Source organism: Opisthorchis viverrini (assembly GCF_000715545.1).
Source record: "Opisthorchis viverrini unplaced genomic scaffold opera_v5_197, whole genome shotgun sequence".
NCBI classification, from domain to species: Eukaryota; Metazoa; Platyhelminthes; class Trematoda; order Opisthorchiida; family Opisthorchiidae; genus Opisthorchis; species Opisthorchis viverrini.
Genome location: NW_008751854.1, coordinates 591,427 through 615,918, shown reverse-complemented (window position 1 = coordinate 615,918; position 24,492 = coordinate 591,427). Strand labels below are relative to the sequence as shown.

The 24,492-nt window shown below is 41.1% G+C and overlaps 1 protein-coding gene across 1 annotated transcript; it reads left to right on the top strand.

Moving 5' to 3' along the window:
* Positions 1–1,272: 1,272 nt before the first annotated feature.
* Positions 1,273–22,284, top strand: T265_08022 (hypothetical protein; the record flags this gene model as incomplete). The annotated part of the gene is made up of 8 exons (XM_009173709.1): positions 1,273–1,424; positions 7,476–7,614; positions 9,184–9,271; positions 10,365–10,492; positions 12,722–12,795; positions 14,176–14,271; positions 18,027–18,119; positions 21,569–22,284. 8 exons carry the CDS (start codon positions 1,273–1,275, stop codon positions 21,702–21,704), a joined length of 906 nt encoding a protein of 301 aa, XP_009171973.1.
* Positions 22,285–24,492: the final 2,208 nt, after the last annotated feature.

Below are 24,492 nucleotides of genomic sequence, written 5' to 3'. Positions count from 1 at the left end.
AATAGCTTCAGGATATCGGTTTGGAATGGGAACAACAGACGTGCAGTGAAGATGAGTTTTCTCTAGCTATGCTTCCAGGCTTGCATATCATTGTTTGTGACGACAATTTTCAGTTCCACACGTAGCCTGACAATTTTCTGCACGGTATCTTCTTTCCTCAGTCCATCAGGGCTTTTTAGGATGAGGCTTTCAAAAGCCACAATTATAGACTTCATCTTGCTCATCACTTGAGCCCATTACAGTAGTACGACACCATGGTGCTGGTTGCTAGGCCCTGGCCTTTCTTTCTCGTCTTTCACACTTGGCTATTCCCCGTACCATCTAGTATTAATATAGTGCGACACTTCCTGCTTACCACTTACAACATCTGTATGGCTGTCAATAATTCTGGGAACATTGTTATCAAATTCTTTGTTTCTGATAAGAAAATAATGCACTTCCATCAATCAAAATCGCTGAAAAAACCTCACAGTCATTACTCTGTGGATTTTGGTGATAGCAATGGAAACTTAATTTGAGTTGAATTGCTTGGAGGTGAACTCATCCCCAACCAAAACTAAAATTTGAGCTGATGACAGTGTAAGAAATTTCGCAGCTTTCTTCTTAGGATAGAGAACTATTGTAGGAAATTAGGGGGTTTGGGAGAATACATGTAGCGGATCCAATGTACACGGCTTGTATTTTTGTAGCCCTAGATCCCCGAAATCTCCTAAAGGTAATAATTGCTGCTTTAAAGCGACAAATTATAGTCATGTCCACCAGTGAATATTGTCTAGGAAATTTATTGTCTTCATTTCGGAAGTGACTACATCTTGTCAGGCGTGCACGTTTACTTTCGTTTTTTTGTGTGGTGTATCAGAATAAATTCAGAATATCTCAAATGAGTCTATGACATGAAGCTTGTGTAAGCGTGCAACTTGCATTCCCCTACCTGGCGAAATTCACCGGGCGTAGCGGGCAAATAGCATGCGCACAGTTGGTTGAGGTAAGTGGATCAGTTAATTGAATATGTCGAGTGCAGCAGGGCACAACCTAACCTCATGTACTTACAAATGATCAAATTCAAACTCTGTATCCGTCGGAGCGAGCCTCGGTTCAATGAGTCTATTCACATTCAACTTACAGTCGTGCGTGCCGTTTTGTGCGGAAGTCCCGCGGATGTAAACCACACCAAATGGCTAGTTAAGCGCACGATAAAACATATGGGCCGGCCTGTGCTACACTAACTAGCATATAAAACCACGGTGATGTGGCACTTTGTGAAATCAGAACATGCACACCCTACACAACGCCAGTGCATACACACTCCTGATCTATGTGTTTTGCAAAATCCTTGGTGGACTTGCATTGAATGAACCTAGTCTGCTTCAAATGTTAGTAGTTGGGAGATGCTCCGAGTGGAAATTTACGCAAGGAATATATGGGTAAGTCTACCGTTTGATCTGGTCTCCAAATGCGGTCACATGCCTTGGACACATTTTGTACTTGTATATTAATCCAGTAACATAAGTATTTTATATTCAGTCGTATCGATAGGACGCTGATACTGTGCCAACAAGCCAAACCGTGCCGAGGGCGAAATCCTGTGAAGTAGCTTATATCTTCTTTCATTGTGAATAACGTTTACAGAGTGAATGATCTTTGGTGTCGCCAAGTGGACACCAGAATTTCCGTAAAACATAGGAGTAGTACTTCCTGAGAGACAGTAGTGCCCAGGCGCGCCGTTTTTTATTGATTTTCACAAAGTTTTAACCCTACATTCTTTGCGAAGTACTGTTGGCATTATATTATGTGAGGGCCACTCCTCTCAAATGTTAGACCAATTAGGCGGATGTGCACAACCCACGACATAGATTTCGTCTGTGTCGCTCACGTACTTTTTCGTCAATGTTACGTTAACACGTCGGAAAAAATTGGCAAATGAGAGGTCGTTCTTTTCGAAAAAGTTTGGTGACAATCGGTAGATTTATTGCTGAGCAACGTTTTGCTTCTGTCACAAAAGCTTCGTCACGCCAAGTGACTAGGTTTCGAGTTTGATCGAGGTTTAAGGCGGAAGGAGAACCAATCAGCTAAGTCAAGCTAAATCTCTGTTGGGTGTCGGTCAAGGGATTTTAGTATGTTTGAGTGGTTGAACAAGTGTTGGGTCGTTGGGATACCTACTTGTGTTTTGGTCCAGGCTAGGGTCTAGTTCTTCTGGTTCGGTTCATTTGATGGTTCCTCTTGAACTTCATTTGAACCTTCTGTTAGTCTGTGTGGGTGAGCTAGTGCTAAGAAAGTTGTGAAAGAGGGATGCTGTGACCTTCGGTCGGTTGAGGTCGTTCTATTGCACTTTGCAGCCGCTTACAAATAACCCGAACAAAATTTGGTTACGCATTTATTCACAGTTCTCTGATATAAACGATCCGGTTGATCATACCATTTGTATTCAATCTACAACTTAAGTCACGTGAGAGCACGGGTTTACTTGAATCTACGGCAGCCTAATTTTTGTAGAAGGGGCACAAACTTCGAAAACCATCAACGCATGCAATTCACCTGGCTGCAAAACCATCTTTCGGCAATCGGCTGATCAGGCACGAATCTAAGCATTGGCTCAGGTTACTTGTTGATCAGCCATGTGCCTTTATCACCTGTCAGTTCCTTCGGGTTTTAGCTTGGTATACTATATGGGTGCGGTACCACGTAAATTTCACTTGATGGACAAAATTTAGTGTGCCATCAGTGTAGTAGGTCGGTGAATATGCCGATGATACAGGGCATATCCTGCTGAGTCGTTTGCGTCCACTTGTGCAGTTTCACCTGATCGAGGCTCTGCCAGCGAAACTGAGACTTTCGATTCGGTAGTTTGTTTCGCAGCACTGAATCACCTCATTCAGGCCACTGTATTAAGTGCCAGGTTCCTTCCTTATCTGAAGTTCATTTTATGGCTTGCAAGCCTACCTGACTGCTATTCCAGCAGTGGGGCTTTAGGGGCCCTTGAATTCAGACAACGTCCTTCAGCTACTACGAGATGGGGGCTTCGATCATTCGTTCAAATTCGTTTAACCAGTTTCCCCACTATTCGTCCATACACTGTCAAGATTTTGCTTCTATACCATAAATAGGACATTACAAGAGGTCAGCAGACACCAATCCTGAGTGTAAGTTTGCTGGATATATATATATATATATAACCGCAAAATGAAACAGTCAGGATATAGATTGCCAGTCTGTAAGGGTGGTCCCTAGGATCGTGTGCGAGGCGGGTCTTCAACCATGAAAGATGACATCGTTAACTCGATAAAATACATGCAACTGGTAACAATGTTAATTTTTTGCCACACTAATGAGGTAGGCACTCGGCTTTAAACAAACTGTAGGGAGTTCGCTCCAAAGGTATCCATTTTGGGGCACATCGGTGCGATATTTGACTCAGAGGAAGTTGGTACTCCATTCACACGCAGGCGTCCACTGGTTTGATCAATGCTAACCGGCATGTCCGACTCTGATACTAATCATCTAAACGCGAACGTGTGTCTAATGCCTCCGAAATGAAACCCAGATATTTCCTCGCACTAATATTCAGCTTTGAAGAATAATGCTTCAAGCACCATATTTTTCCATGTACTGAACTCGGTAATGATTTGGTGAACCATGGATTAGCTGTAGTGAATTTTGTGTTGGATCACTTAAATCGGTCAGTCAATTCCATCATTTTTGTTACCAACACATGTGCCTGGCCGCTGACCACTAACTGGATTCGTAGCCATTTTTCAAGCGCATCAGCCACGTTTGACGAAAATGGAATCTGCGAACGAGATTCTAAACTAGGCGTCATTTCTGTCTGATTTATCGCTGATGAGAGATTTTGAAGTTCCAGCCAGTCATCCTTGAGAAGACAATCCATGATAAGCCTTCATATGTAAGCGTTCGGCTGTTTCGTCACTGTGTGAGTCGTCGGCAGCATGGATTCCATGGATCTTTGAGGATGGGTTGGCATTCCACGTTATTTTGCCCCACCGGTTGAACAGTGTCTTCGGGACTTGCCTATTGAAAACCTAGAGGAATTTTACTTCAACAAGATAGAATACCCCCGTTCTCTGATCACATGGCTCACATCACGGTGTCCGGGGTTGACTGTTTTCCCAAAAGACCTAAACATGCGCCCTCCTTTTTGAGTAGTGTATTTATTTTGCTGCATGACTCTTAATAAGCCATTATGTCCCAAGCGATACCACCCTGGTCGTCATGTAAAGTAGCACAATATGCTGGCATTGTTCACAAACATTTTGTATGAACCCACGGGGCGAATCCAACAGCCCGGACGCGCGAGGTGATTTCCTCAAGTGGAACTGTATCCGTCGTTTTCAAAAACAATAGTCGCTTGCTAGCTAAATTGCAACTTCTTTGAACGAAGTCTGGAAAATGGTTCATTTTAAGCACAGGTAGCATGCGTATTGACAGTATGGCTTTCAAGCATAAGCCCAATGCTTGTCTTTTAGTAACCAAGGTTACAGTAATCCGCGTGGATTGAATATGAATTATTGCAAATTTGCGTTTCATTTGAAGCAACTTCTTAAAGCAAAACACCAAGTGGTAAAACTATGCATCCTATATCACAGTCCGCTTGGGTCTGCGTAACTATGACGACCAAACACCTTGAACACTGAACACAAAAAGTTCAAACTACCAGATAATGTTATGCCCTCTGAAAATTGTTACTTGTTACTTGGTACAAGTTGTGACAAAGTGGTGTGCTCCCACACAGCTTCGTTTCGTTGGATCGTGTTGAGAAGATAGAGAAAGCAAGATTTCTTTTGGTTCCTACTTGCTTGAAAAGTAGCCTTATGTTTGGTGAAATTAATGCATCCGGGATTTACTGAAGCTTGGAGAAGTTCAGCTAGAAAGTGTGTGCATCAGCCTGTAAAAATAGACCATATGTACCGCCGGTTTCCCTCTTTTTCAGAGTCATGAGTTACACCGGATCCCCATCAATATTGAAAAAAAATGTACGCACATTGTACCAAATGGCTTAATTGAGTGTTTACATGGTGTTGGCAAGTGATCCAAGTGACCCTCAGCTGAATTTCTCATTTATGACACTATTCACACAAAAGTGCTGTCCAAAAGCCACCTTTGGTTTCACAGGGAACAACATGCAGAAAAGGAAGTCTTCCAATAGCAACTTTACCGTACTGCTTTCGAAGATGAAAAGAACTGGGTTTATCGGATAGGAGAAATATTCCAATGGTAGGCAAGCAGGCCTGAAATTAAGCTATCTGAAATTAATTGCGATATAACCATCGATGTCAGATATAACCGTCGGAGTCAGATGAAATCCAAATCCTCAATGATATTGGTTTTGAGCCCTAAAAGTTGCTCCATTTGTTCACGTACGAAGTGACAATGCTGATACATAGTTGTACGCCCGCTTTTCGTGTTGCTGCCAAGACTGGGCGACCGATATGTACAATTTAGGAGTAGATTTACACACTGATAAAGCCTGGTCGAAACACGCCATCCAACATCTTCAAAGGAGCTCTCCATATAGAATCTTCGAAAAACTATCGAAATTCAAGAGGTTTAGGAATTGCACCCAGCCCAGTAAATGTAAAAAACAAATTGAGACCACATCATGCCTTCCGTATGAAACACCAAATACTACAGTTACTCAAATCCTCTGTATATTTTGTTCAGACCTGATGTTAGTCGAGTTCAGAAGCGATACTTCTTTGACGAAACTTTTGGCCAAGGAGCCATTGTGTCGCAATGGTCCGTGGAGGAAATTTATTAAATCAGTTGTTTGACACGCACGAATCCCACGAGTTAACAAGGGATAATCGAACAAGGTAGTACTCTGCTAATATTGTACGGTGTATGTTAGTATCGTAATCCTATACTGCATGTCACGTCAGTTCACTCAGGAAATTCGAAGAAGTCGGATGTGTTTTGAGAGTACACAGGCTCAATAATTATTCATAAAAGTACCAAATGTGGTGTGAGATGTCTCGCGCACGCAGTTTTTGATCACAGATTAGTGGTTATTTCTTTGATAGTAAGTTAAAAAATATATGACTATTGAACAGATGTGGATAAACTCCAAGTCTCGATGGTTTATTTATTGTTACGACGGAGAAGCTGCGTTAAAACAGGGTGTTTTTAAGAAATGCACTCATTCGCAAATCGATTTGGTTTTCACAAGAGACTCGACTGAATCTCTCGTTTATGATATTCTACAACTGAATGTGCTGCACACAGGTCGCCTCATGATTCAGTTGGCAGGATATTCGAGATATCGCAGTATATTTTCATAAAGGAAACTACTCATAAGTTGAGTGTATTTTGCTAATTTCGTGCATTTCGGTTTCAAGTAGAACATAAGGTTGACGAAAACTTGGGGACTACGCCCATCTGATGAGCCCCAAGAAGGGCGAAACCGGTCGTGGGCTATCGAAGAGTTTTCAGCAACCTTGTGAGTAGTTTCCTTTATGGAAAGGGTGTTTTCCCTTTGGACCGTTCCCTTATTGGAAATTCTAAACCTCAAGCACATGATGGTCACAGTTACATCATACTTTTAGAGTGAACATCAGTCTAAGACCACCTGTAGGCATCCAAGTGAATATCTTTTCAATGTACACACTATGACTGACTGCTCATCTGGAGCTTTCATCTTCCGCAAATAGTTAAAATTCGGTTGCTTTAAAATTTTCGCAGGTCGTGATTGCCACGAAATATGTCAGCCGTTTGTGTCATTTTTCATCAAGATGATCAAGACTTGCTGACATAAATCTATTGCTGGGATTCCGACGAAACATAGGCTTTTGTCACTTTGTAGATGATTTTCCAGGCCACCTATCACTACCTCGGTTCTATCTCGGATCCACACACTCGTCTTCTGCCAAGCACTGGCTGTGTTTGTTGTGACTCATGGTCGCCACCAAAGGAGTAAAAAAGACGCGGTTGGGTTTTATTACCACATATTTTCAGGCTGGCCATTTGCAAACAAAATCGTGAACACTAGAAGGTACCCATTTTGGAGACAAAGATGCTGCGGAAAACAGATATATCAGAATTTCCTGGGCTGTGGCCTAGTCGTCTTAGCTAACTTAATCAGGTGGAAAAAATATCCTTTTGTAATCCACTACCCATAAAGTTGCTGAGAAGGCCGCGATGGCCCACGACCGGTTTTGCCCTTCTTGGGGCTCATCAGGTAGATGCGGTCTCCGAGTTTCCGTCAACCTTGTGTTCCTATTTGCCAATTTCTTGGCTACTGAAGATCAGGTAAATTGCTTTGGAACTCTGTCTTCATGAATTTGATCAAAGTACCTCTTGGAAACTTCGGCGGTGTCGTTGTAAATATACACAAACGTCACGCGATTCAACCGCGAACAACCTAGTTTCACCGCCAAACAGCCAATTAAATAATGTAAAATATACATTACTGACCTGTTCACTCTTCATATTAGAGTAAGTTGCTTTTTGTTTCAACTTCACAGGATAGATTGTCAGAACGTGTGGACGGAATTTGAGAAAATAATTACGGGGGAACAACTGAGTCTGTTGTGCACCATGGATCCAAAGCTATTCGATCCCTTTGTTGATAGCTTGTTTGGATACCAACCAAAACTTTCAAAAGTAAGTTTTTGTAAAGGGCGATATCACTTTTAGTACTGTTCAACGAGTTTGAGTGAGTAATTGTGCATCCTTGTTTTAGGCTCCCGAAAATAGTAAACAATGAGCAACCAAGTTATTCAGTGTGCAATTAAAATTACATAAATGTCGTGAAGTATATCCTACTGAAGATTCCCATCTTTCCAGCGTCATTTGAAGCTGAAAAACGGAGGCTCCTATCCACCATACGTCAAACGAAATTTGACTGTCTCCTAAATCTTCCTTAATGGCATCATCAAGTTTAAGGTTCTTCGCATGCAAGTAAATCACCTTTTGAAATGAGTGCATGTCTGTCAAGAGCTGTACGTATATAGATTCTCAGTTGCGCAAGATCATCTGGGAAATACTACCCGGAAGTCTCACGATAACTGAGAAATCAGACTCCAGGTTACCAGGATACAGAATGACAAAGCCATGTCTATATGCAGTGTCTGACTCTCTTTGGTCAATTTTGGAATTTGCAGCATGAAAGAAAAACATTGTGTATAAAACAGATACGGAGTTCTCGACAATCGAATGATCGTCCGGAAGTCCAACTCACCTGTGGGCTGCCAGCAGGGTTCTGTTAGGACAATTGGTACCTAGATGGGACTAATTCCTACTGTTTACTTGGACACTATCGACAAATGAATTATTCTTGCACTGAGGTTGGCCTTACAATAGGCGATCTAAGGAAAGAATCTCCACTGCAGTGGTAAAAAGTTTTTTTCAGAAATCATCTTTCAAGGCCAGTTTGTCTGTCTGACCAGATTGTGAATCTGTAATACCTAAAGTTTGTGGTCCGCTGAATATGTGGGCCAGATAGCAAGACAACTAGCAAAGAGAATATCCACCGGCGTACATAAGTTAAAAAGCTCCAAAAAAGCCATAATGTGGCGCTTGATATCCCAAAATCCAACTGCAGTTGGCCTTCCGGATGGCATACTTGATGCATGGATGCACGTCCGTGAATAGTGGTGGAAGAATACAAAATACAAATGGGCCTTTACCTCCGAAGCAAAGCACTACCCTAACCCAAACATGTTCGGACCTGCCCAAAGGTACGCCAAGTAGTCTTTTTTATACTTTACAGTTTGGCAAATCATATAACGTGTAAGGATCAAGAAGTAGCTGCAAAATTTAGTTGGTGTACTCGTGTGACCCCAAGAAAATAGTGTCCTCGAATTCATCTAGGAGATGACACTGCTCCTTCGATGAGAAACCACAAAAAAGGACTGATGCAATCACTGATATGGTTTGGATTCTCTTAATTTTCACTCAATTGCTGGACCAAAATAGCTTGATTTTAGGCTACCTAAATGCATACATTGACGTAACCTTATTCGTGGCCGACGAACACCACTTGTCTAGTTGCGTGGTACATTACATATGTTTCCTTTGTCATTCTAACACATTTTTTAAGTAGCCAACTCGTTTCAAGACAGTATGTTCTGCGCCCTAGTACAATCTTCCCGTCGTCTTAAAAATAAAGCAGTGTCAGTTACAGGTGTCCGTAAATTTTCTGAAAAATCGCAATGTTTTTTTGTTCTACAGCCTTTCTTCTGGTCAGGAACAAGACCATTCTCGATTCCGTTTTGCAGAAACCTTGGAATTTGTGATGTGTTAGAGGGCACACTTCCCGGTGAGTGAAAGGTACAGTAAGCTGGTTGTTGAAGTTCGTAAGAATCATGTTCAGGTAACACATAGTGTCCCCCATTGCCATTATCAGCGTTTCGTTCATTCTTGAAGTATAATAGACGATGAACACCTCGGAATCCTAAATTCAATTTCTTGGGTTGGTAGAACAATAAGAAAGGATAGATTCCACAGTTACAGCTAACGAATAACTGATTTTAGATAAAACTGAAGATAGTGAAAGATCCTTATGAATATTTTTCATTTGGTTATTATATCTATATCTGATCGACAGCCACCCGGTAAAGGAGTGGATAGTTAGGACATCTAGGGAAGACACCGCCTAATTTGGTCATTCTGGAGAGAGATGGGAACAGCTCACGCAATTGTAACACTTCAAAAGCGGATTGAAAACGACGTAGGTACTTCCACAGGCTTGGTTTGGAATACATAAATGACCCAGGTCAATGACTTTTGTCTCGGGATTTTTCTAAACAATGTTTTAACGCTAACATAAAATAATAATAATATCTGTTCAGCTGTGATTCCTTTCCGATGCTTAACTGCCATGCACAACGGCTGTGCCCGCGAAACAACAGATTGACAAACTGGAGAGGGATGAGAGGGGCTCAAATCTTTAGGTGTTCAAAGCTTACTTGGCATCTTGTAAGTAAAAGGAGTCAAATTCCAAGATTTGGTGAACTGAAGGCTCACTAAGTTCAGCGAAATGGTCTGGAGAGATGACGGGCTTCCTTAAGTTGGTTTTCGAGCAACAGAGATGTCTTCTAACATGTTTACCGATGGGGGAAGTCCGGATGGGGAGTTTTTCAGCACCCGTCATTTGGCCAACTAAAATCTGCATTGCTACAGGCCATGCAGTTCTCGGAAAATACACAGCCTGCGCAGCAGAAAGAGCGAGAACACGCCTAGGTAGGTAGAACCATTTTCAACTGTCAAGCTTGTGTGCTTTCAAGTGTCTAACAGAATACAGTATCTGCTTTATTGATTGATTGCTCGGTTGAGTGTTTATTTTTATTTTTTTCAGGACTGACAAAAAATATATGGGTACTTAGTACACCAAACGTTTTCTACCCACATAGGTTATATATTTAACGGCTTGGACTGGTGCGACCTAAAACAGACAGCTGGAAAGGTCTATCACACACAATGCGGCTGCAGCGGCAAAGCAGATCTTGTGTATGCGTTTTGGAAAAGTGCTTCAAGTTCAGTAAGTTGCATATTTTTGGGTTAACTAAACGAAAATGACCATATCGTTTCGGACTCCGGTGTGAAGTTCCATGGCCGTCTGTCCTATATAGACCTTAGTGATCGATGATGCGAATGTTACATCTATACTAAAAAGGAGTAGAGCCGAAGTTGGCAAATATTTGCTATCCTTGATGAACCGCTTGGGACAAGGTGATTGGTTTGGGACCGATGTTATCCCATTCAAACCAGGGACATCAAAGGTCATTCGAAGAATGTTAAACACGGCCAACTTAAGAGTAGCCTTCAGAGGGGGAAAAACTCTGCACTCTGCACTGGTGTAATTGAGGAATCATCTTCCTGCAAACAGAACCATGGACTGTGTTTACAAATATTAAGTGTATCGACTTCTTTAAGGTCGATATAGAGCAGACGGCCAGAGAACTTGATACCAGAATCGGAGATCACTATAGGAAAATGAACAGGCCGCCTAGAAATGCGGATGAATATCAACGGTTACTGAAAGTGTCGGCAATTGTAGAACACGCGCTGGACACGGGACACAAAATAGACTTACAGCATGTTGAGGACTACGGTCCACATTACAGAGACTGATGACCGAGGCGGTAGAAATCGCCAAGCATCCCAGTGTTAACAGAATAGAAGGCGTGGGGAACAGTTTTGGATCAGTCGACCTAACACGTGTTGGTGTGCGGTCATCAGAAGGAGTAGTCGTCATCTGAATTCCAGTGGACCTCACTCCCCTCTCAAACTAAACTTTCGGAGCACTCACAACCTCACAAAGACCCATAAAAATTCACCAATAGCATCCGAGGTGAATCATCAATCGAAGCAAACTGAAGTGGAAGATAAAGGAACCAAACCCGACCACAATTAAGTTGAAACTCCCCAATCCACCAAAGCAAGATTTTGACAACTACACTAACCGACAAGCACTGTCAATTAACACTCAACAATGATCTAGTGTGATAATCTAAGGAGGACTTACTGATTGGTTCCCCATCTGTCTTATAATTTGGCCTGATGAAGCGGAACGTTGCCAAAATAAAAAAACTACCGATTGTTTACCAAGCCCTTCTGAAAGAATGACTTCTCAATCGGTTTCAAACCTTTTTCCAACTGATTGAAAATTGACTCTAGTTTCTTATTCAGACACATCTGTTGGTGAGTAGATAGAGATCAAAGATAATGCACATCAATCACTGCTTAAAAAAACTAGTCCCTGTAATGTGTTCTTTCCATTTATGATGTATGCTTCGTAAGCAGGACGAAGCACTTCTGATCACCCAGCGCAAGTCGACAATCATTTTGACAAGTAGGCTGGATTTTTATTGATCAGTGAATTTTCTGGAATTCACGTTCTCCCACCTCGTTGGAAAACGTCATGTACGGGAGTCAGTTCTAAATAAGAGAACAAAACAGGAAACTACCAAAATAGTTTTAGATGGAGTAAGCGTTTTATTAATACTACATAAAAAATAATTATGCACTTGACTATCCACCTAACAAAGCTTCCTAAATACTTAAACTGTCGTTACGATGGTCACCAGTGTCACGCAGTAAAATATACTTGAAGGCTTCTTTGCACACAAATGTTTCGCGGTTATCATATGCCACATTTGTCTGTCATATTACACATAGCAAGCCCGTTTCTAAACAAGTCTGTACAATAGGGTTCCGTAAGGCACTTTTTGTCAAGCTAGGTATGGAAGTATACTGAGGTTCGATGGGTCTGATGTCCGTGATAAAAATTTCACCAGTGGCTTTGGAGTCCAAAAAACGGATGACTGTGGTTACTTTTTCAGTATTACTTGGTAGGACTTTTGTTTATATAGTTTGAAGCTAAATATTGTACGTAATCCGCATGACATCCTACATTAGGCTTTTTTGGACAAAAAGCATCCTACACATAAGGATTTAGCATGAATTACACGATTAATATTTTGATGATTCGAGCAAAATTCTGCTTGATCCGCTATATATTACTAGTATTGCCAAATAGATAGGCCTATGAAATAGTACAAATCAGCAACGAATGAATTTCCACTGCATCACCGTTCTACAATCTACACTTGCGCAACATAGAAGGATAGAAAAAATGCTAACTTTCTGATGGTTTCGATCAACTTCTAAGTCTCTTTCATAGATTAAGTTGCACCATGGTAAAATTGCTTCGTTCTGAGAACGGTCACTCTAGTATCATATGTCTTACTGATCGGTTTCCCTTCAGTTTTCAAAGCTCGTTGAAGGTGACGTCGGATTGTTTCTTAACGGGTCATTTGCGATCCCTTACGATAGAAATCGGTAAGTATATTTTGCTGAACACAAGTACTCTTAGAAAATGGCTGCTTTGCTTAAAACTCATAAGGGTCACACATGTTACTAACGCTTCAAAATGTGTAAGATAAGAGAAAATGGGAGACGTAATGACATTTATGGTAGGGCACACCATTATGGTGGTTGTCCAGCAGTTCTTATCGATACATTATTTCCAGGGTCTTAAACAACAGTCCGGGCATCTGTGATGATCTATTCTTGAAAACTGAAAGATAAAACAATAAAGCTGTATGCAGTAAGGCGACTACTTCAAATCCATAAATGCATTTACCCACAAGAACCGCCTGCGTTTTCAAACCGGTTTAGGTAAAGGCAGTTTTCTGATACGGGTGAAGTTGGATGAAAATGAATTGATAATCATAATTTAGTAGTCCGTGGTAATATTCGGCTTGCAAAGTCGGTCGGTTATCATTATATTGAAGAACATGTGCATATATGTTTAGAAACCCTCAGGTCGTTGGATATCAAATAATTAGCGACTACAAAGGCAATTAGACAGTGTAGCGTGATCACTCAAGTAGAATAAACAAAATAATCTGTGCGACGTCTTAGTTAACTATCTACTTATCCATATGCAGTCCAATTCAACTAAGTTCCGCATCTTTTCGTTTCATCACCAATCGAGGTGACATCATCAGTGCGTTATTGTGCAGCGTAGTAGTGCGTAGCTGTGGGTTGGTGGTTGTGCGTCCAGTAGTGTTACGTGTGTGTTGATATACGTGCTGGTAGCCGGGGGTGACCTTTGACCGCGATTAGTTATTCGGTCGGGTGGTTCCACTGTTTGTTCTTTCTATCCCGTGTCCTCATTCGCCCATGCCCACGTGACCTTTGAACTTGGCCAGGCGTACAAACCAACGAACGTCTACACTACCCGAGCTACCGACATTCTCCTCTAAAGAAAATCGAAGAGAATGAATTCATTAACTTTTTGGCTAAGTCCCGTGGCCACTCCGAGGAATTCTTTTTTATATGATCTGGAAGCCAGTTTCAGCCAAATAGCCAAGAATAAATGTACATTTTTTGGTCCATTTTGGGAAGCCCGGATCCCCATTGCTGATATACGCCACACTAACTCACAGTCCTCGTCAATCCATTTCTTCCGCCCTAATGAAGACACAAGGCCTAAATCAGAAGAAGATCTGATTTCATGCTCCGCTCATATCAGATCATAACAGGTGATACAGGACAATTCAACAATAGAAAACGATACATCTTAGAATGAAGCATTTGATTTGATTCACATCAATAGTCTAATAGTATAAATGTTTCAGCCCCATCTTGAATTTGTCTTGATGCACCGCAAATCGAAAGCTCTTCTATCTACAAGTTATGTTCCATTAATTATAGTACGTTTGGTAGCTCGGAATTGCCAAACCTGCATTTTCCCCGAGTGACAAAACTCACTGCTTACATCGTATATCCTTTGGAGAAAGTAGAGTTGAGGTAAGTGCCATTTATATTCAGTTACTTCTTTAGGGTTCATGTGAATGTGATTTGCATCCCAACAGTGACTACTGAAGTCTATTGGGATCTGTATGAACTCTCTACAGAAGAGTATCTGTTCGTTTTACACCTATGATACTTACGACATCATCGAGAAATAATCTGTCTTATCATGGGTGGGCGCATTATTCTATGTGAATTTGCTCTTGAATGATAGAAATGTTGAGTTTGTCGTTTAACCAAAAGCTCGTTTTTGAGTGAAATGCTCGGTGCATATTAGTGTCTGTAGCTTGCGTGCATACAGCAGCCATCCACGCAACAGGGTGCTAAAATGAGAGTGTGCTTCAGAGATCAGAGCAAATTTGAATGCTCCATAATATATTTGTCACTAGAGATAAGCTGCATTTGAACGATGATGCATTTTTGAATGTTATCTATACATGGATAGTACTGAATTGTATTCAAAAGCAGTAGACAGGAATAACAGCAACCGTGTTCAGCTACTAACTTTGTATTTGTCAATTTCCAACAATGGGAAGCTTCCCGGTGGAGACACGTCGGTTGAACAAACCTGACGGGGTATGAACTAACACAACTCATGCGTTTCTCAACATTCTAAGACGGCTCGTGACCGGTTGGACCTTGGTGGGGACTCATCCGATTGGTGCGTTTCCCGAGTTTTTATAAGTCGCTCAGATTCTTGACTCTAAGGAAGAATACCATCGAATACGAGCAGTGTAAAATCTTTCGTGGGCAAGTAACCAGCTAAACTTCAGTCACGTTCGCCGGTACCTTCTTAGTGAACCTCCTTTAATGCTGTGTAAAGAAGCCCGTAATGAGACAGATGTCAGTTTAGCAGTACGCATTTTTCACATAGGATGTACCTAGTAAGGACATGCTAATCATTTACGTAGAACCTTTCCAACAAAAAGCTCTTCCGTAACTTGCATTACTAAGGGGGATTGCGGTAACAAAGTTCGTGCTACGTAATCGGCGAAAGCCTTAAAAACGTCGATTTATTGATGTTTAAAACAGACTATGGAGCTTAGACTTTGTAGCTTGTTAGTCATATTCACAAGAAAGCAGTATACTTCATGCAGTATTACCGACACCTAGTCAGACAAACAGTCAGAGTGATGAATTCATCCGTCTCACAAGCCTTATTATGCAGTGTATTTGGTCCGAATTATCGACATCAAAGCATGACTCCCTAACATTATAACCGCACCATCCGGATCTCCACTATGATCCTAATTTACGCGAGTTCAAGGGATCGACTGGTGTGAAGGCACAGCTTACGAGTGAACAGGCACTGGCATCTGACCTGCTCCAATATAACTTGTCAGTACGTCTAACATGCAACAATTTAATGATCCGCCTATGGCCGATAGGTAACACCGGCGAAACAGTCATAAGGCGCGGTAACCATTCCGCGTATGGATATTTGGCGCACATGTGTCTGAATATCGGGTGTGATCTTTTTGCGTGGCAAGTGGACTTTTGAAACTATAAAACAAAGCGCTGCCAAATCAAATACCTCAAACGTTTCGGATCCTTCATGTGGCATTACATCTCATCGCTGTGCTAAACGTCCAGGAAAACCAACAAATTTGAATCCTAAGAACTTGTGGTGTCTTAGGATTTAACTAAACGGATTTAAATGGGTAAATCGCAAAAGCCTGAACTGGTGAAAAACAAATAGTGAAAAATTAAGGGCGTTATTTGAATGAACGGACAGGCATCAAGTAACGCAATTGTAAACGAATGGGAGCTATGGAGATAAGCAAACAAATGCCATATTATTCGAGTTCAGAACTTTAGTTTCTCATCCCTCGTTAATATGGAAAAATTTACAGAGCGTTTAGACGGGACGACAATGGCTTCCATTAAAGTTAACTATTTTGGTATTGTGCTAACATACAGTTTATGACTAATGTGAAGAGATTTGAGATTTTTGTGGAGACTTCGTCCTGTAAGTGAAGCCAATCTACGCTGAGAGACCGTGAAACACTGTACAGCTGTTTCATCCTTATTGGAAATCGTCAGCAGTCCGCATCTTACGAAACTCCGGAGAGTCTCGAACCCGTGACCTCTTGGCTAGTAGTTTGAACACTTAATCTTTCGGCCACGGCGGCTGATAAAGCCTCAAAGAACCAGTAAGCACGTGTGACAACGTGATGTAAACCCCGTGATTGAAGGATGAGGGTTGCTATATCCTGTCCAAGTGTTAGTTAATCCCACTGCTGATCAGCCACTCGTGGCCGAACGATTAAGTGTTCAAACTCCTAGTCCGGAGGTCGCGGGTTCGAGACTCTCCGGAGTTTTGTGAGATGAGCACTGCTGATGATTCCAATAAGGAGGAAACATCTGTACAGTGCTTCACGGTTTTTCAGTATAGATTGGCTTCACTTAGAGGACGAAATACAGATTATCCTGGTCGTTGCACAACTACGCACTGATGATGTCACCTCGATTGGTCATGAAACGTTTGCAACCAAATTGCCCAGCTCAGCGAACAAGTCAACGACCATCTACGCTACCTGAGCTACCGACATTCTCCTCCATAGAAAAACAGATTATCCTCTTTCTCAGTGGTCAGTCGTAACAATATATTTGTTGAACTCAATTTTATTCATCAAATCTACCGTTGTACTCTTTTCATTTCTGTTCCTTCAAAATTGGCCACATCTTTTTTAACCAAACATGGCGGCTCTCTACAAAACTTAGTCAGTCACCAATGATCACCGATCGATGTTCGAGCTGAATGGCAGTCAGAAGTTGAAAACACAACAACTGTTCAGTAGAATCATTTGAACAAATATAGCTGTCTGCAAGATCAGTGTGCAAAATATCGCTTCGGTACTTACGGGCATTATCCCACGTAGCGATTGATAAAAACGGGAGATGAGCTAGCCTGATGGACAGCCACAGTCTACCTTCAAGCAAAGGGACTCCCACCATTTGTCTGCCATAGCCAAGACAAACCAATGATCAAAATGCCGGCCTCTGTATAGTGTTATAGAGACATTTTTTGACTGGCCCAACGATGACACAGATTTCCTGAGGATGTAGCTAACTGAGGAAATATCAGTGGAGAATTGTCTTGATGCTTCTCGACTGCTTCCCACACGGTGTTTTCGTTGGTCGAGATTTCACTGGTGCCTTGCAGATTTGTCCTGGAGCGTAGAGCTAAACAAGCACAACGCGTACCCCTGAGTGCACCCGCACTAACAACTTTCAGCAATTTATCTTATGTAAAAACATTGTTCGCTCATGCTACAGTTCATTGTATGAAACAAAGAGTGCAGATATTTTACTTTGGAATAGTATATCTGCAATCAGGAAGCGTTGAAATTGAATCCTATGCAGATTGCTTAAATGTTGATCATGCCCTTGAATCTGGTATCAATACAGTTTTAATCTTGTGATCTCCCATTGCATAATTTACAAAATGGTCGGGGAATCGGGAACACAGGCAGACAGTAAACATGGCAAAGTTTTCAAATGTATAAAAAGCAGACGAGGTTTATCATTTTGTGCATAAAAAACACATGGTATTTTTATCAGCTGAAGTTAACAGAGAAGGAGCTGTCAGTTAGGTTCACTAACGAGAGAAAAGCATAACCCATAAATCCTTAATAATGCTTCCTTGTTAAACTCTAGCATGTTTTGAGCAGAAAAGATTCCATAAACAAAATCTCAGACGTTTCGCATATTATGGCCAACTAACAGCGTCTTCTTTACTCTTCTTTTAGTCCTCCTGTTGGATGTAAGTCAGAAAATCTGATGACCCTAAAAGCCGATGTCCAAAAGAAGAACATATCCTACGAGTGCGTTGACCAGCCTATGTGAGTTGACATTTCAGAGCATCAATTGTCTCGTTCCTGAGCTGGAGTATTTGCTGGCTTGTATAACTGAGAAGTAACAAAGTGCGGTCCGTTTAGTCTGTAGTCTGAAGGAAGACACAAGCACAGTCACGCCAGAAAATGGGTGCAAATGCACAGACAGTGAACAAAACTGAAATACAAATTACGCGCTATCAAAAGATTGCATAGTTGTTTGAGAGTTTAGTAAAAATATTCTCCTCTGTCTTCATTTGCTAGAATAAGACTCCCGTCTGAGCTCCCCATTTTCTATAAATAACGCGGAAGCCGTCCCAGGAAAATGCTGCTCTTTCGTAGAATAAGCGAAACCTAGAGACAGACGAAGGTGAAAAGGCTAAAAGCGGAAAATTCTAACATGAATAACTGTCTGTATAGGCAATCTGTGAGTAAAATGTGATTATGATTATATGATGTTTCGAATCTTGATTGTGCCCCAGAAGAGGACACGGTTTCAAATAAAGCGGAGTGTAGTGTGCGGTTTATGAGTATTAGTATTGGCAAAGAAAACGAAAGGGTCTGAGCAAGAGTCATTCACTGTGTTTGACTACTATGGAACCAAAATAAGGGGCCTTGTAATTTCGCCTGTTTCAAAGGAGAGAAAGTAGTGCGGAAAACAATGCATCCTGTATGGAAAGATTCATACAATTATGAACCTTACAATAATGTCTTACGGTGTGTAAGTTATTAGGGTATGGTCAATCTATTTCAGGTAGACTGCTCCAAGCCCCTCTATAAATTCATACATAATTCGGGACCAGAATCACAAAAGCTGACAGCAACTCTGATGGTACACTTGGTTGGATTAGGAAAATGAGAGAACGACATACATTTCAAATACGGAAAACTGAACGGAGCGGATTTTTTTGTCAGTGAGATAAGAGTGTGTATGCGATCAAACGGATCAGTAAGTTTTATCCAAGCGGTAAATCAAAGAAGAATCCTGAGCCTTTCACCATACAAGCAGCACCATATCGTGATCAGTAGTGTGATACTGAGGCAAGCGTAGGACGGTCTCAACACTGGTTCGAAGTTGAGAAGTAATCAGGTTGATCAGTTATGCAATGAAATTCAGAATAGAACCAGACTCTCCATTGATGAACTTGCGTGAGTCTAGGATTGACTTCTTCTACCTCACTTCAGCCACACTTTGATCTGAAATGACCAAATCTGTGCGCAGAATGGTGACGCTGAACTAAAATCCGACGTTATATATTATCATTACACATTAAACACTATATTATTTACAATGTAATTTTAAGTGTAGATAGACATTATATCAAAACAGCCTGTCTATTGTCAGCTGCCTTAGACAAATATGAACGTCTGTTTGTGTTCCGGCACTATGGTACGGTTAAGTAATATTAAGCCGCAGCAGGTGATCCATTACTACTACGGTGTTAACATAAACGATAACAGTTAACTAAGACCAAGCGTTTACGGATCGGTTTGGGCTAAAGAAAACTCGACTTAAGGTAACCAGTCGAACTGTCTGATGAATTCTTTCCACCACTACCTGATTGATGATACATTATGTCACATATAATTATACTGTTGTTATATTATATATTCCAGAGGATACTACTCTCACACATGCATTCTTCTTTCGGCACGTTTACCAGTACCTCTGATGCCTTTATTGGTGGAAGAGGATGGGTTAAAAAAAGCAAGAATTTCAAACCCACGGGTCACACAAGGCGTCCAACAGAGTTTCGGGTTGCGACAAGCACTAATTTCGAATGGATTTAGCTTTATTACTCATTCTTAGCATTAGTTATCTAAATGGGCTGCGCATAGGACACCGCATATTTCATTCAAACTGTGTACGTTTCACCGGTCCTCATACGGTCAATGGACGCTCTCAGTGGCCCAATAGTTGTCCGTTCTTTTTGGACCACATCCAGTAGATCTAGTTCCAGAATATCCATCGCTGTCATTTAGTAATTAGATAACACGTGGCTGGGGTAAACAGGCATTTGTCAATTAGTTTGATGGGGTCAGGGGACTAACATACATTTCACCTGAATCCTGAGTTTGTATTTAGGTAATATTGGTGAAAATTTGAAAACAGGGACCCGCCTGATTCACTAGGTGGAGGACGGGTGAAAACCAAAGTTGGCGGTCCAGAACTTCCATCGACCTTATATTAAGTGTTGGGAATTTACTTCGCACTCCAGTGTCCCATCTGAGCCAGACCTATTTTATACTACCCTCGGAAAGCAAGATTTAGGTTGCAGAGAATTGCGCGCTGAATTTTAACTGTTTATGGATACTGAACACCATTTTCTAGAAAGGCCACTCATATTCATCAAGGAATCCTTGCTCTATCTATCACAGTGTCTCTAACATTTCTGTTTTTTTCTGAAAATGTACGCAAAGAAGAATCACGATCAAATCACTTCTTAAAAGCAGCGCTTTACGGACTCTGTTTTTCTCTGCCTGCTTGATGCATTCCGACTACTATCATCGGTGACTGGAATCCGGAGAACTTTTTAATGCTTTGACCTGTTCTGAGGCCATAAAAACCAACCTAATGTCCTGTTGTCAGACCTCAAGTAAGAAGCACATGTCGAAAAACAGATTGCACAATAAGTTTTTAGTTCATGTGGGTTTGAGGCCCCCCAGGTTAAATGCTTACCGTTCTGCACAAAAGCGGACATCTTCACGGTTGATATGCTAAGAAAGACATTTAACTCGGAGGGGTTTCTTATTTCTCCTTCAAAAGTTGTGGTATTTTAGTGGAGGTGAATATCAATATTTGAATTACGGTTAACATTTCAACCGATGACCAGCAGTCTATGGATCTTAAGCCCCCTGAGTTTCGTGGGATGTGCGCTGCTAATAATTCTCAACAAGGTTGAAACTGCCTGACGACGCTTCGCTGCTTTTATTATATGCTGGCACCAAAAACAGGACGAAATCTTAGTTGTAAATTATCGAACCCATTTACGTTATGCTTATGCCTAAACGGATCTCTGTGTTATTGCCATCAAAACAAGACAACGTTATTACCATTTCATATCCTTAAAATCAACTGGACGCATTGCTATAAATATGATCCAATGTTTTAGTAATACACCTCACTATCCGAGTTAGCTTTCACGTAAGCAGTAGATACAACTTCGAAGCCTTAGCCTTTATCCGCCAGATAGGAAGCAACAACTTATTTTCAGAAGTGCGGATAATCAGCCAAAGATTGCTATCGGCCAAGTATGCCATCTAGAATTACCATCCTGAACTTTTGACTAATCCATCGCACGCACAGATGGGAAAGCAGGAGAGAAGTGATTTATGCTGTTATTATTTAATTAATAACGTTTGATGTGCCATTATAGGAAGCACACATCTGACCCATGCAGAGGCTCAAACCATCTCTTTCTCACCATGTTTCTAATAAGATACTTTCTTCCCCACAGATTCGCGCTACAATATTTGTGCATCTCGAATCCCACAAGCAGGCATTGCCTGACGAACATATCGTCGCACAATTCAATCAACTATTTCATACTCTGTCTCTCCTTTTTTGCTTCCACGTTCCTCGTCAGAACGTGACTACACCTCTCTCCCTAACACGAACCTACCTAATAATAACCACAGATTTTATCTTGCAGTAAAAGCACTCTTGCATATATTCTTTTAATATTTCACCCATTTTAATACCAAAACATACTACCTATGTTCACGCTATTGTTTTTGGGTTGGACGTTTCTCTCAATGATCCGCTCTGTAATAAGTCCCATGTTTCTCTTGCTGATACTTGTCAATTTTATGCAATAATTGAGGTACGGCCATTTGATGAAAGCAATTAAATACTGCAATCACAAGCGAACTCAGTTATCCTCGGAACAGTTACTCAGCTGCACATGTGTCGTTCAAATCACTTTCCCACGAGACTTGAATACATCTTTGTCTGCAGTGAGGAACCGCGCAGTTTCTACTGAAAGCTACGGGCAGCGACTTAAATCTTCGATCGTCAGTCATACGAGCGTCAATCGTGCCGCTTCTTGTGGGATACATGAAAATTTAGTAAAATAATTTTCTTAAATACACCGCTCAGTGGACCTGATCAAAAGTACACCTTCTGTGCAAAGGTACTGGTACATTATATGACATGAGAAATTTACGCAAGTTGTAAACGCCATATTTTTTATTTATAGTTTAAACGTATTCTTTTCAACTTTGAAATAAAATTCCCCCCACAATGCGCATTAAATGCAAGTGTCGTTTAGAAGCCGAAACACTTGTCCTTTGCACAAGGTCATTAATCAAAGCATGGCACTTTGGACCCTGTCTGGGATCATAAACTCACACAGGTGCTTTTGATGTATTAATGTTTTATTCCCATGTCAGCCATTTGCTCAGTCACAAAGAACATTTTGTACGGCATTACGCTGAAGAAATATTGCTCAAAATGACAACTGAGACATCTGTCGATGGTCACAGAAAGACTGACTTTTACGTCTCAGTTGGGTATACTATTGGAATGCACAGATGACATTGTACTCGGACGGAACTTACCTTTAAATTATGGCACCGAAGTATTCCTCAGCGTGTAAGCTATCAAAAGTAAAGGTTAAGCACATTTAAAAACTGGCTAGATTGCAACAAGATAAAGCAATAACATTTTGTAGAACAGGTTAACCTTGTGGGATATCACGCATTCTAGAGTGGCTTTATGGAAAGAATAACCCCAGTCAAAATGCCTCACCAAACCGTGCCAATACTCAGTTACGTATTTTCCTGGCCATTCCGAAATTTGAAACTTACTACCGTCCAATTGGGAGTGGTAGTTGATGTTAGTTCCAAGCAACTCTTATACACTTTGTCCAGTTCACCTGAACAAAGGTGTTCTTTCTTCAGACAGAAAATCCTTCTATAGCAGTAAACAATCGATAACCATTGTGTAGTGTATTGAAATAGACCGAACTAGATATTTGTCAATGCTAATATGAGGCAAGTATGGGCATTTATACTAATGGTATTTATGCATTGACTGTGGAGCCTACTAGTGTAATCACCCATAGGATCAAATCGGTTAGTCTTCCTGCAGTGTTTACCTTTTAAACAGAAGGAACCTACACAGGGTGTGGGGCGAAATATGGCGGACGGTTTTGAACCAAAACTCGGAATTCGTTTTAATATTTTAATGAGCCCATAAATCAGGTGCACAACATCCATAGTTCAAAGATGGTAATGAATACGCATTGCAGCTTATAGCACAAAGATTCTAGTTGAATGTAAAAGGGGTAGATGTCACGATCTGCATGTAAATGGTGAACGTGACGATTGCTTGACGGGTCATCTGCGTCAATATTTCTTTGTTGACAATGCAGTCAGTTGTATGCGGTTGTGACTGCTGCGAACTCAACCAAATTCACCAATGTGGCAGATACCAGCTGCGCGGTATCTATATAGATGCTCCGTACTCATTGGTGTCATATCCTTGGATTTTACAATCGATCAAGAATGCTCTGGTTCATAACATTATGTCAATGAATCATTTTAGACGTAAATATTGCAACGTGCGCGATGAAAGGCTGTATCATGAACTATTTACAACATACCGGAATAATACGTCGTGAATTCACCTTGATACGTATGTCAACAAAGATTCGGAAATGACGATTTTTTTGAGACCGGTACTAACGTGCCAACATTCAAATATTGCTGGCGAACTGCATTCATTTTACCCAAAAGACTCAACTGAATGAGGTTGGATTTCGAGTTTGTGGTGCTCTGTATTAATGTAGAATGTGCTACATAGAGACCGACTTGCACGTCGGCTTGTAAGACGTTTGAGATATTGCAGCATACATTCTCAACAAAGTATATTATTCAAAAGTTTACCAAAGGCTACTGACATACGATTACTAGTTTCACCCTTTTTGAAGAATTTAAGGTAAACGCAAGTCCAAACAAGGAGCCAATTGAGTTTCCATTTGAAATAAAATGATATTTCAAGTAGTTTTTTGCTGGCATCTCAGGAGACACGTCTAAGAAATCGAATTTCGGATAGTGGTACATTTCAGCGTGAAAATTCACACTGACCTCAAGAACTTAAAACAGGTGGTAGACAGCCATGGTGTAAAAGAGACGGGTAACAAGTGAACGAGCTTCAGTCACATGCTTTCAGTAAACATTAGGAAAAATTATTGGACCCATTCCAGAAGGCGCAAGCTACATTTGCAGCCTAAACAGTGATTCAGTATTAGGAAATATTTTTTGAGAATTATGAGCATTTCGAAACGAACTATGAAGGGGACGTGTGAATAAGCGCTATTGAGTTTTCTCACCTGCTTATCAATAAAGTTAGTTAATGGATTTATGCTACCCATCAAGA